Source organism: Notamacropus eugenii, chromosome 3 (assembly GCF_028372415.1).
Source record: "Notamacropus eugenii isolate mMacEug1 chromosome 3, mMacEug1.pri_v2, whole genome shotgun sequence".
NCBI lineage: Eukaryota > Metazoa > Chordata > Mammalia > Diprotodontia > Macropodidae > Notamacropus > Notamacropus eugenii.
This window is the reverse complement of record NC_092874.1, coordinates 362,296,171-362,309,136: the sequence shown is the minus strand read 5'-3', so window position 1 is coordinate 362,309,136 and position 12,966 is coordinate 362,296,171. Positions and strand designations below refer to the sequence as shown.

Sequence of the window (12,966 nt, the reverse complement as noted above, 5' to 3'; positions counted from 1 at the left end):
AAACTCACATCTTGATTTACTGTTTTAATTTTGACTAACCTTATGCTGGCATGCCCAAAGAATTCTTTCTGGGGTCAAATGGGTGTTTTTCCCCCCCTTTAAGGTGATTACTTTGCAGCCTCCCCAAGGAAGTAGCTTTTGCTCTGTACCTCACAAAATGCAAAAGCTGATTATTTAGATTCATACTTCACCCAAAGTCAGATCTATCCTATGTATTAAACTAGGTAGGTCAAAAGTAGACCTAAAGCCTCATCATTATGGGCTGCTTTGGTTATAGATAATGAAGTAAAATTGGACTGATTTTAATCCACAAATACAATGTGAAACAGGGACCCAGGATTCACAGGCAGCAGTTAGCCCAAGCCATTCCTAGAGAAATCTTCTTCTCCTGACCTTCCTCCAAGACTTTAACACAAAAATAGTAATCCACATGTTTTAGATGGGAATTCTGAGAGAAATCTGCCTAATAGCTGTATATTACAAAAGTAACAGTCATCAAAACTATTTTCTTTTTTAGAAGGAAAGCAGAAAATTGAGGAAAGTTTTTACTGACAGTTTATTAGATAAAAATCTCATACCTAAAATATATAAAGAATTTTGTCAATATGAGTCATTCCCAATTGATAAATGATCAAAGGATATGAACAGGCAGGTTTCCAATGAAGAAATAAAAACAATTTACAGTCATATAAAAATGATCTAAATCATTACTGGTAAGAGAAACGCAGATTAAAACAATCTTGAGATATTTTACACCTATCAAATTGGCTAAAAATGACTGAAGGGGAAAGTGACAAATGTTGGAGGGGATGTGGAAAACTTGGGACACGAATTCACTGTTGGCGGAATTGTGAACTGATTCAACCATTTTGGAAAGCAATCTGTAATTATGTCCAAACTTATTAAGCTGCTTTTGACCTAGCAATAACCCTACTTGGTCTATTTCCAAAGATAATTAGGGAAAAAGGAAAAGAACCTATATGTTCTAAAATGTTTATAGCAGCTCTCTTTGTGGTGGAAAAGAACTGGAAATTGCAGGGATGTCCATAAATTGGGGAATGGCTAAACAACTTGTGGTATATGACTGGGATGGAATACTACTGTGCTATAAGAAATGATGAGCTCAATAATCTTAGAATGACATAGAAAGACTTGCATGAAATAATAAAGAACAAAATGAGTAGAACCAAAACACTATATATAGTTACAAGCAATATAGTTTTAAGAACAACTCTGAGTGAATAAGTCATTTTGACTATTATAAATACCCAAATTAATGAGGGATGGAGCCAAGATGACAGAGGGAAAGTAGGGAATTCCCTGAGCTCTGCCCCAAAGACCTGCAAATACTTGTAAAAAATTATTCTAAACAAATTCTAGATCTACAGAATGACAGAGCAAAACAAATCCTCAGCCCAAGACAACTTGGAAAGTTGACAGGAAGGGTCTTTTGCATTGGGCAGGGAGTGGAACCCAATCTGGTGTGGGCCACACTGGCACAGACAAGCTGGAGAAGGCCTCAGGTGACTGAATCATTGGCAACTGTACTGGTTTCCAGATTTCTCAACCCACAAATGTCAAAAAGTTGGAGTGGGAGAACTGTGTGACCTAGGTGGAACATAGGGTCTGGCCACATCCCTACGGGTAGGGGTGGCTGCAAGCAGCAGCAGAGGCTGCTTCCAGAGCTCTGGACCCATAAACAGTGGGGAATCAAATGGATGATACCAAATCCCTGAAGCGTGGGACAGTACACTCACCCCTACCCCAAGTGAAAGCAGAGTACTACCTTGACAAAGAGTTCGAAAGTCAAGTGTTTGGCTAAAAGATGAGTAAACGTTGTAAAGGAACTCAGACCACAGAATCTTACTTTGGTAACAAGGAAGATCAGGGTATACAAAAAGAGGAGGTCAGCAGAGTCAAAGCTCCCACATCAAAAGCCTCCAAGAGGAATATGAAGTGATTGCAGGCTATGGAAGAGCTCAAAAAGTATTTTGAAAATCAAGTAAGAGAAGTAGAGGAAAAATTAGGATGAGAAATGAGAGTGATGCAAGAAAATCATGAAAATCAAGTCAACAGCTTGTTAAAGGAAACTCAAAAAATAGGTCATATCATAGACAAATTAAGGGACAAAAGTAAATACCTTTCACAACTTAAGATAGGGGAAGAATTTTGCATTTAAACAAGGGACAGAGAGGATGATAGGAGATAAAATGGACAATTTTGTTTACATATAACTGAATTGTTTTCTCAAAAAAAAAAATGACTCAGACAGGAAACAAGTGGGAAAATGTTTTTGTAGCAAACTTCTAATAAAAGTCTGCAACCCATAATGTATAGGGAATTGATACAAATACACAAGATCAAGAAGCAATCTCCATAGGTAAACAGTCAAAGGAACTGGAAGCTCTCAATGGAAGAAATCCATATAATCAATAACCATATGGATTAATGCTCCAAATAACCAATAACAAGAGAAATATAAATTAAAATGACTCTGAGGTGCTACCTCACACTCACCAGACTGGCAAAGGTGATAAAAAAGGAAGAGACAATCATTGGTGGGGAACTATAAGAAGACATGAACACTAATGTACAAAAGTAGTACTATGAATTATTACAACCAGGATAGAAAACAATTTGGAACTATGACCAAGAAGCAGGGGTGTGCTGGCAAATATTTAACATTCAGCTCTCAACACCACCCTAAAAGTACTTACAACATACTTTTAGGTTTATTTACATTTCCTCTATCACTTTCTAAAGTCTAGATAATTAACAGAACAATGAACCAAGCCCTGATTTGTAGTGTTTTCCAACTTCCAAGGTAAAAATCTAATGATTAGCTTTCACCAGTTGTTCTGAGTTGGCTCCAGTATACCACTGCTAAGAAGTCACTAAACTGTGTATATACTCCAATAATACCACTCCAGGAATACACCCAAGGTGATTAAAGAGAAAAAGATCCATCTGCACAAAAATATTTATCTAAGTCACTTTTAGTTACTCAAAGGTCAGTTGGGACAGCGCTGAACAAATTAGAGTATATGAATACAATGTGATATTACCGTTCTATAAGAAAGGACTAAAAGGATGGATCCAGAGAACCCTGGGAATATGCATGTGAAATAATGAAGGGTGAAGTGAACAGAACCAGGAGAACTATTGATACAATGTCCATAACGCTGTAGAGAAAAACAACTTTGAAAGACTTAAGAACTCTGATCAATGCAATGTCCAACCATGACACCAGAAGATATGATGAGATGAGCCTCTCACCCCTTGGTGGGGAGATAACAGACTGTGGGTGCAGAAGGAGACATCTATTACCAGACATGACCAGTACAATATGAATATATTTTCGCCTGATTATACTTATTTGCTACAAGGGAGAGTTCTGGGGGAGTAGTGATAAGCTGCCCTCCCCCAGAAGAAAGAAAAAATTAAAAAGTGGGAAAAAAAACCAAACACTTGGAAAGCAAAAGGACAGAGCCTAACAGGGCAATGTTTGCACTAACCAAAATATATTTTTTCATATGGAGATAAACTTATATCTGTGTATCTATATTTTTAAAAGCTGTATGTAGTAGAACAAAAAATACAAGGCAATTGAGAAGAATCACTGTGTAGTTTTGACTGCCAAGACAATTTCATTCCTGGCCCTTCTCAAATCTCTTTTTAAGATGCAGATTTCACAACTATTAACTTGAGGAAAATTTAATTTGATTAAGTGAATTACAATCCATTATTGCTGGAAAGGAGGAGCACACTAGGGTCTAATATTAAAGTGCAGAGACAAGTAAAGCTACAGAAAATGCAAACGTACCACCGTTCTTCTGGCCAGTTCTATCTCTCCAACTTTTTCCAGCAGGTCATAGATGAGATCAGTTTGGAAGAGGGCTTCAGTGATGGGTGCAGTGTGAGTTTCATTTCCAAGGTAATCAATCAGATCAAAGGCCTTTTTCAGAGACACCTTTCCTAGGCTAAAGTATAGCGAAGAAGGAAAAATCAGGAAACAAACCAATTATGTGAAGTTTAAATTCAGTCATGGTATCTAGAAAAAAGTAAGTTTAAATTTTGTTTGATTAAGTTTAGGTAAGGATAAAGATGAAAACGTATTTCACAAGGAAGGTGAAAACAGAATGATAGCAGTTAATTTTTGAAAAAATTTTCAATAAATCACTTGAAAATAGCTGCTCTTGTGGGACAAGTATTAAATGTTATTAGAGAATAGGGAGAGGACTGATTTCAATTTAGACCTTCTGGAGAGAGGTAGGAGAGATAAGCAATATTATTTTTTCCTTTTGGCATACATTTTTTTGACTTTTTCACAAAGCTGTTAAGATGTTTTACAGAACTTATATTTCAGAAAAGATTTTACAGTAATGGGGGGAGTTATGCTCATAATGGAGAACCACAGAAGTGAGAAAACATTCAATATAAAGGAAAATAAATGGTGATTGACAGCTGCCAAAGCACCTCCCCCAAACAACACCCCCCTTTTCAGTTGAAGGTCCATCAGAAAAAGAAGAACAAAATATATATTTGTGTACTGAATTTTGGAGCTGGATAAGCCTTTTATCCTAGGACTCACATTTAAACCTGAGTAAAATGAGTTTCCAAAAGGTATAAAGATTTATTCAAGCCATTTCCCTGCTGAAAAAAATCTGCAATGGTTTCACTACTGCCTACAGAATCAAAGCTTTCCTTAATTTGGCATGGCCCTATCTAGTTACTTTTGTTTTTCCTAAGACCTCCCCCAAAATAAATACTTTTTGCCCCAGTCACTCCAGTGTCTCCTGACTACTCTCCAAACTGTGCATATTCAGGTTTCTCTGTCTTCACTTATGTTGGTCTTCCCTTTACAGAAGTCCATCCTAATCTTACCTATTCTTCCAGGCCCAACTCAAACTGTATCTCTTTGCTGACCTCTCTTCATTAATACCACACAGCTTAGCATTTATTTATTTACAAATTCTTTCAGTGTAAAATTAGGATCAAACCACTAACACCTCCCAGATATTTTGAAATTCTACAGAGAATTATGCATCTCGTGGTCTCATTGTTATTCTCAACCTTAAGAAAAAGAAGTACATTTGAAAGGAAAGAGAAAGAAAAACAGCAGTGGTCTAAGCAGAACTGTGTACCAGCATGGAAATCCCGGAATCTTGTCAGATGTCACTGAAGTTAATGAGTAAATACTAAGTGGAACATTTAAACTAAGAGAATTTAAAAAATAATTTCCTTAAAAACCAGACTTCTTTAGTTTGAGCTATGCCTCTGAACTCCTTTAGCAATTACTATTAGTTTCTTCATCTGTACAATGGAGATAATAATGGCACCTACCTTCCAGGATTATTCTGAGGATCCAACAAGACAGATTGTAAAGAGTGGCACACTGGATAGAGCCCTGAGCCTGGAGTCAGAAAGACTTATCTTCCTGAGTTCAAATCTGGCCTCAGACACTTACTAACTTAATCCTGTTTGCCTCAAACCACTACAGTATCTTCGCAAGAAAATCCCACATGAGGTCAGAAAGACTTGGGAACAACCAAAAAAATCACTGACCTACAATAACATGCACCGGGCACGTACTAAGAAGCCATACAAATGTTAGCTGTTATTATCATCTTCAATACAATAATATATTTGTGGCACATAGCAAGTAGTTAGTAAATGCTTGTTAGTTCCTGAACGAATTAGTCTTTACACACTGATTGCTGTCCATGCCTAAAACGTACCCCCTACTACTCACCTCTTCCTCTTAGAACCTTTTGAGACTCAGCTAAAATGTCACCTTTGTACATAAACATTATTCTGATCCTCTCCGAAGGTAGAACTTTTGCCACAAACAGCCAGCTCGCATCTCTATCTAAACACACAGACATGTCGATGTCGACTCCCTCGCTAGACTTTGTAAGCTCCATGAGGGTGGAGTCTTTCACTACTGACTCTGCATTCCCAGCATGTGAGAAGTGCTTGCTTGGCTGAGTGTGTCATCACTAGCTTTGTCATGAATTATAATTTAAATCCTTTACTTAAATTTATATTCGTTTTTGTCTTCTCTTCTTAACTTAACTGCAAGGATCTGCGGGAACAGGTCAGAACTTCTACATTTCTGGATAACCCCTCCAGCACTCTGCAAAGCGTAATTCAGGGTAGGCATTAAACATTTATTGGTTTGATTAGGACTTTTACAAGTAACATTTTTCAAGAACTCATATCAAGAAGAACTAACTCCTTACCTTGACAGTTCAAAAATATTATTGATAAGGCCAGCTCGGTCTTTGTCACTCAGGACACTGATGTTTCTTTGTAACTGCTTAATCAGTGCATCCCAGTCAGGATCTTCATAGTGTACTATGTAGTACCCAGTCATATCCACATTGAACTTAACCCACTGTACTTCTTCCGTAAGATTGAGGACATCTAATTCAGACAAAAGAGGGAGAGAAAAGAAACAAGGGTAGACTGCCAGTTATTAAATGGCAGCCTCACTCTCTTTCAAAATTAATAATTTCATATTTTAAAAAATATATAATTTCCCTAGGAAACCAATCCCATATTCCCTATGTATTATTATTATAGTTATTATCCTGTTAATAAGATAATAATGCAGCAGTGAAGCAAATTTGTTACATCTATCTCTCTAAAATTTCTTAGAAAACCTTTAGTGGCAGAAGGCAGCAATATAACCAGTTACTCCAATATTTTTCTGGAAAGCCAAAGAAATGAAGAATATAAAAAAAGGTATTTACTCAAACACTTGGCATCACAGGAAGAAGTGATGGGGGAGGTGGGTAACCTGTGGCCTTCTAGGTCCTCAGCTGTGGTCCTTTGACTGAATCTGAACTTGACAGAACAAATCCCCTTAATAAAAAGATTTGTTCTGTAAAACTAGGACTCAGTCGAAAGGCCACATCTAAGGGCCTAGAAAACACGTGTGGTCTTGCATTGTTAATGTATTTTTGCTTAATTTGAAGATCTTTCCCACCCATTAATAGGACCATGTGACTTGCTTGAATCACATGGAAGTCACATATGGCGGGAGGAGCTGGCTGAATGGGTGGAACAAGAAAGGTAGAGCAGAACTAGGAGAAAGTCAGTGAGAACAGTTAGAGTGGAGGAGAGAGAGGATACAGGCAGGTGAACAGCTAGTATTGTGAGTGCTGCTTGTGGGAAGGCTCCAGCAGGAGGTGGAGCGGGAAGGCTTGGGAATGGTCTTGTCCCCTGCAGTGATAATGTGTTTCATTATGACGAATTTGGCTTTCTGGTGTTGGGATTTGGCTTCTTGTTTTTCTTCTGCCTTCTATATGGAGAACCTGTAATACTTTGCGATTCAGAACTATGCTGATATATTCATAGTCCCTGTCAGTGCTGTGAATATTTTCTTGGTGATATAGGTCCCGAGAAGGCAGATTCCTGACCCCTGAACTAAGTAAACACAGGGAACACCTGTTTATAAAACAGGTCTGGAAGAGGAGCTAAGAATAGTAAGCAACAGTTTAGTCTAGGATGGTGAATGAGCAGTAAAGACCATTCAATAGAGCATTTTCTGTTTGGAGAAGGAACGTTGTTTTGTTTAGTATTAAACACTTCTTACGTTTTATAGTTCAAATTCCTTGTCCATTGCTTAATCCCTTTGTGATCTTAAGCAAGTCTCTTAAGCTTTAAGGGCTCAGTTAACTTTTTAAATTGAGGAAGTTGGACAAGATGGACAGACTCTGGGTCACTCTCTCAGGTCTAGAATAAGCTTATTGAGTGGGAAAGCATCCTAAACCCTGGGATGAGATCAATGACTCAGTTTCTTATGGGGAAACAAGAGATTCCTAGTAACACATACTTGTTAACAAACTGAAGATTTTCAGTTTTGTTCACTCCAAAATCATAACTTCCAATTTTCTCCAATGAATATTCTCAAATCTAACATTCTTAAATCCTATTTATCAGGTCAACTTTACATTTAGAAAATTCAAATACGGCACTTGTCCTATCACACAGAACAGAATTATAGTAAGCTATTCCCACTCTTGCACAGTTGTGCTTTACTATCAAAATAACTTGAAAGGAAGCCTGCAAATACTTGGTACAATAGCAATGAAAACCTGCCTATGAATCCTCCCTGATTTCTCTAGCACCAACCAAAACTGCTCTAATGCAATCTAAGGTTCTTCTTCCAGAGTATCCTCAAGGGCAAAGTGAAAAAGTAACGATGATGATGAGTGCCTACTATATAATAGTACCAATTTACATAGTGCATACTATATAATAGTGCCAACTATTACCTCATTTGATGGGAGGTGCTACTTTTTATCACCATTTTACAAATGAGCAAGCAAAGAGTGGCACAGTGACTGAACCAAGGTCACACTGAGAGTAAGAACCTGAGGCCAAATTTGAACTTGGGTCTTACTGACTCATCTGCCTGCCTACAGAAGAGGCATACCCTTGTTGGCCCTAAGGATTTCAGTCAAATTTACATACAATATATCTCAGGAATTATAACACGGTCTTAGGGTCTTTTCTATCTGAACTATGTGTCTCTATATATACTTATGGAGACTTAAATTTATAACTTAAATTTATGTATCAACTTGAGAGCAAAAAGCAAGGCCCTAAATGGTAATGTATTTATTTCTTCTTTTCTTCATTTTTCTTTTTTTGGGGGGGGAGGATTAATTATTCTTTTTTTAAATTAAATTTATTTAAGTTTTCAACAATCATTTCCACAAAATTTTGAGTTCCAAATTTTCTCCCCATCTCTCCCCTCCCTCCACCCCAAAAAGCTGAGCATTCTAATTACCCCTACCACCAATCTGCCCTCCCTTCTAACGTTCCTCCCTTCCCTTATCCCCATATTCTTTTTTGTCCTGTAGGGCAAGATAAATTTCTATACCCTATTACCTGTATTTCATATTTCCCAGTTGAATGCAAGAACAATACTCAACAGTTACTCTTAAAACTTTGAGTTCCAACTTCTCTTCCTTCCTCCCTCCGCACCCATCCCCACTGGGAAGGCAAGCAATTCAATATAAGCATACACACACACACACGTATGTGTAGTTTTGCAAATGACTTCCATAATAGTCATGTTGGGTTAGACTAACTGTATTTCCCTCCATCCTATCCTGCCCCTCATTTCTTCTATTCTCTCTTTTGATCCTGTCCCTCCCCAAGAGTGTTGACTTCTAATTGCTCCATCCTCCCATTGTCCTCCTTTCCACCATCCCCCCCCCACTCTGCTTATCCCCTTCTCCCCCACTTCCAGTACTGTAAGATAGGTTTTCATACCAAAATGAGTGTGCATTTTATTCTTTTCTTGAGTCAAATGTGATGAGAGTAAGCTTCACTTTTTCCCTCTCACCTCCCCCCATTTTTCCTGTTGAAAAGGCTTTTTCTTGCCTCTTTTATGAGATAATTTGCTCCACTCCATTTCTCCCTTTCTCCTCCCAATTTATTCCTGTCACCCCTTAATTTTATTTTTTTAAATATGATCCCTTCCTATTCAGCTCACCCTGTGCTCTGTCTCTCTCTCCGTGTGTGTGTGTGTGTGTGTGTGTGTGTGTGTGTGTGTGTGTGTGTGTGTAATCCCACCAACTAGCCAGATGCTGAAAAAAGTTTCAAGTTACAAATATTGTCTTTCCATGTAGGAATGTAAACAGTTCAACTTTAGTAAGTCCCTTATGATTTCTCTTTCCTATTTACCTTTTCATGTTGCTCTTGATTCTTGTGTTTGAAAGTCAAATTTTCTTTTCAGCTCTGGTCTTTTCATCCAGAATGCTTGAAAGTCCTCAATTTCATTGAAAGACCATTTTTTCCCCTGAAGTATTATACTCAGTTTTGCTGGGTAGGTGATTCTTGGTTTTAGTCCTAGTTCCTTTGACATCTGTAATATCATATTCCACACCCTTCCATCCCTTAATGTAGAAGCTGCTAGATCTTGTGTCATCTTGATTGTATTTCCACAATACTCAAAGTGTTTCTTTCTAGCTGCTTGCAATATTTTCTCCTTGACCTGGGAATTCTGGAATTTGGCTACAATGTTCCTAGGAGTTTCTCTTTTTGGATCTCTTTCAGGAAGTGACTGGTGGATTCTTTCAATATTTATTTTGCCCTCTAGTTCTAGAATATCAGGGCAGTTTTCCTTGATAATTTCATGAAAGATGATGTCTCGGCTCTTGTTTTGGTCATGGCTTTCAGATAGTCCTATAATTTTTAAATTGTCTCTCTTAGATCTATTTTCCAAGTCAGTTGTTTTTCCAGTGAAATATTTCACATTATCTTTCATTTTTTCATTCTTTTGGTTTTGTTTTATGATTTCTTGGTTTCTCATAAAGTCATTAGCCTCCATCTGTTCCACTCTAATTTTAAAAGAACTATTTTCTTCAGTGAGCTTTTGAACCTCCTTTTCCATTTGTCTAATCCTGCTTTTTAAAGCATTCTTCTGCTCATTGGCTCTTTGAACCTCTTTTGCCAATTTGAGTTAGCCTATTTTTAAAGGTGCTATTTTCTTCAGCATTTTTTTGGGTCTCCTTTAAGCATACTGTTGACTCACTTTTCATGATTTTCTTGCATCTCTCTCATTTCTCTTCCCCATTTTTCCTTCACCTCTTTTACTTGATTTTCAAAATCCTTTTTAAGCTCTTCCATGGCCTGAGACCACTGAATATTTATTTTGGATGTTTGGGATACAGAAACCTTGAATTTTATGTCTTTCTCTTATGGTAAGCATTGTTCTTCCTCATCAGAAAGGATGGGAGAAGATATCTGTTCACCAAGAAAGTAACCTTCTATGGTCTTATTTTTTCCCCCTTTTTTGGGCATTTTCCTAACCAGTTACTTGACTTTTGGGTCCTTTGTCAAGAGTAGCATATACTCTGGGGATCTGTAAGATCTCAGTTCTTCCAAGGTGGCATAATCAAGCATCTACACTGGTCTGGGAACAATCAGAACCTTTTGTGCCTAGAATCTGTGAGTATTAGCTTCCTCTCCACAATCACCTGGCCTCCAGTTCCACCAAGCCAGCCCTGGGGGCTGAGATTCAGATAAGCTGCTCAATTCCTCCAGGGGCTTTAGGCAGGGGCAGGGCAGCCATTCAATGTGAGATAAAGATCAGCTGCTCAATTCCTCCAGGAGCATTAAGTGAGGGCAGAGCTGCCACACAGGGCTGAGATAACAATCAGCTGCTCAGTTTCCCCAGGGGTTTTTATGGTCCAACAATGAATGTGGGCTGATGCGGGAGCTGCTGCCACCCAATGCTACTTCCACTGCTGCTGCTTCCGCCACTACTACCACCACCTGAGGCCGGAGCTATAGGAAGACCTGTTCCCTTCTCCATCAGCTGAAAAAACTCTCTCACTGACCTTCAACACCTGTGGGTTGAGGGCTCTGCAAAACGCTGCTACTGCCCCTGGGGATTCCACCCCAAGGCCTGCTCAGGTCCTCCTCCAGGCACAGTGCTGGGCAGCCAAGGCTGGGCTGGGCTCTGCTCCACGTGTGGTGCAACAGACCTTTCCCATCAGCCTTTAGGTCACCCTGGGCTGGAAATCTCCTCCACTCTGTTGTTTTGTGGGTGGCTTCTGCTGCTCTAGAATTTTTTGAGAGTCTTTCTTTACAGGTATTTTATGGGCTGTGGGCGAAGAGCTAGTGTATGTTCGTCTTTCTACTCCACCATCTTGGCTCCACCCCCTCTTCATTTCTCTTAAGAGCTAAAAAGAATTCTTCTGACTTGACCATAGGCAGCTAAGTGGCACTTTGGATAGAGCACCAGGAAGACCCAGCCTCAGCCACTTATTACCTCTGAGACTCTGGTCAAACCTCTGTTTGCCTCAGTTTCCTCATTTGTAAAATGGAAATACAATACCACCTACATCCCAGGGTTGCTGTGAGGATTAAATGAGATATGTAATGCACTTAGCATGGTGCCTGGCACACAGTAGGCACTATATAAATGTTTTCTATTATGATTATTATTAATCAATAAACATGTATAATGTGCCGCATGCCTACCATATGTCAGACGCTGTGCTAAGCTACGAGGATACAAAAGGAGGCAAAAGACAATCTCTTATAATCTAATGGGACTTACAAGTTTTAGCACTGGCTCCTAGCTTAAGCAATATCTTAGTGACCACATCACCACTGCCGATACCAATAAACACGAAAAATGCAGATGAAAAAGACCCACCAAGCTTCAAATGTCCTGTGCTAGCACCTCCGCACAGGTGAGAAAATCTAAATGATTTAATCTTTTTAAAAATCTGTAAGTAGCAGAATTTCCACTGTCAATATTATAAGGTAGTTTACAATATATTAATATATTATTTGTTAATCAACTAATTTGTTGATTATATCAATTTAATTATTAATGAATATTAAGTATTCTATATTTATGTAGCTACAAATGACAAAGACAGATTAGACAAATTTATTCCTTTACCACAGTTGAATACAGTTGTCAGGAATAGCAGAAGTAGTACCAGCCATGCCAAGTGGAAGATATTTTAAATTTACCCCTTAAAAAATAAGTTAGCTTTATTTATTGGCTAATCTGAAAATTCTGCTAACCTTCTCCTTGCTTAAAATAATCACTGCTGTGAGACAAAAGTCTTTCTTACTCAGGGAAGAGTCAGGGAATGCCAGAAGGAGGACACATAGGAGTGACTGGAAGGAAACATCCACTTACAGATAGTTGATAAGCAACTTAACACAATGTCAAAATAGCACTAGAGTCCAGATGGCAGAAAGAATGCTGCTGGCATTAGGATATCAGCATACAAAGGAATGTGATGACTGATATATTAACAAAGAGGTACTATGTTAAAGAAATCAGTGAGTTCTGTTTTTCTTTTCCATATCTTCCAAATGATTCTGAATCAAACTCAAACTGAAACCACAGGTATGGAAAAACAGAAAATGTACAAGAGTAACTATATCCTATAGTCAAACCCAGAGAAGGCAACTCTGGTG

At 38.3% G+C, this 12,966-nt stretch overlaps 1 protein-coding gene across 2 annotated transcripts in view; it reads right to left on the bottom strand.

The window, feature by feature from the left end:
- The window catches only part of LNPEP (leucyl and cystinyl aminopeptidase), a 130,087-nt gene that overhangs the window by 12,489 nt on the left and 104,632 nt on the right, over positions 1-12,966 (bottom strand). For both annotated transcript variants that reach the window (XM_072597345.1, XM_072597346.1), the window contains exons 12-13: positions 6,243-6,426; positions 3,824-3,980 (exon numbers count right to left, since the gene is read on the bottom strand). In XM_072597345.1, the coding sequence (XP_072453446.1) occupies positions 3,824-3,980; positions 6,243-6,426 (341 nt within the window). The remainder of the gene's footprint in view (positions 1-3,823; positions 3,981-6,242; positions 6,427-12,966) is intronic.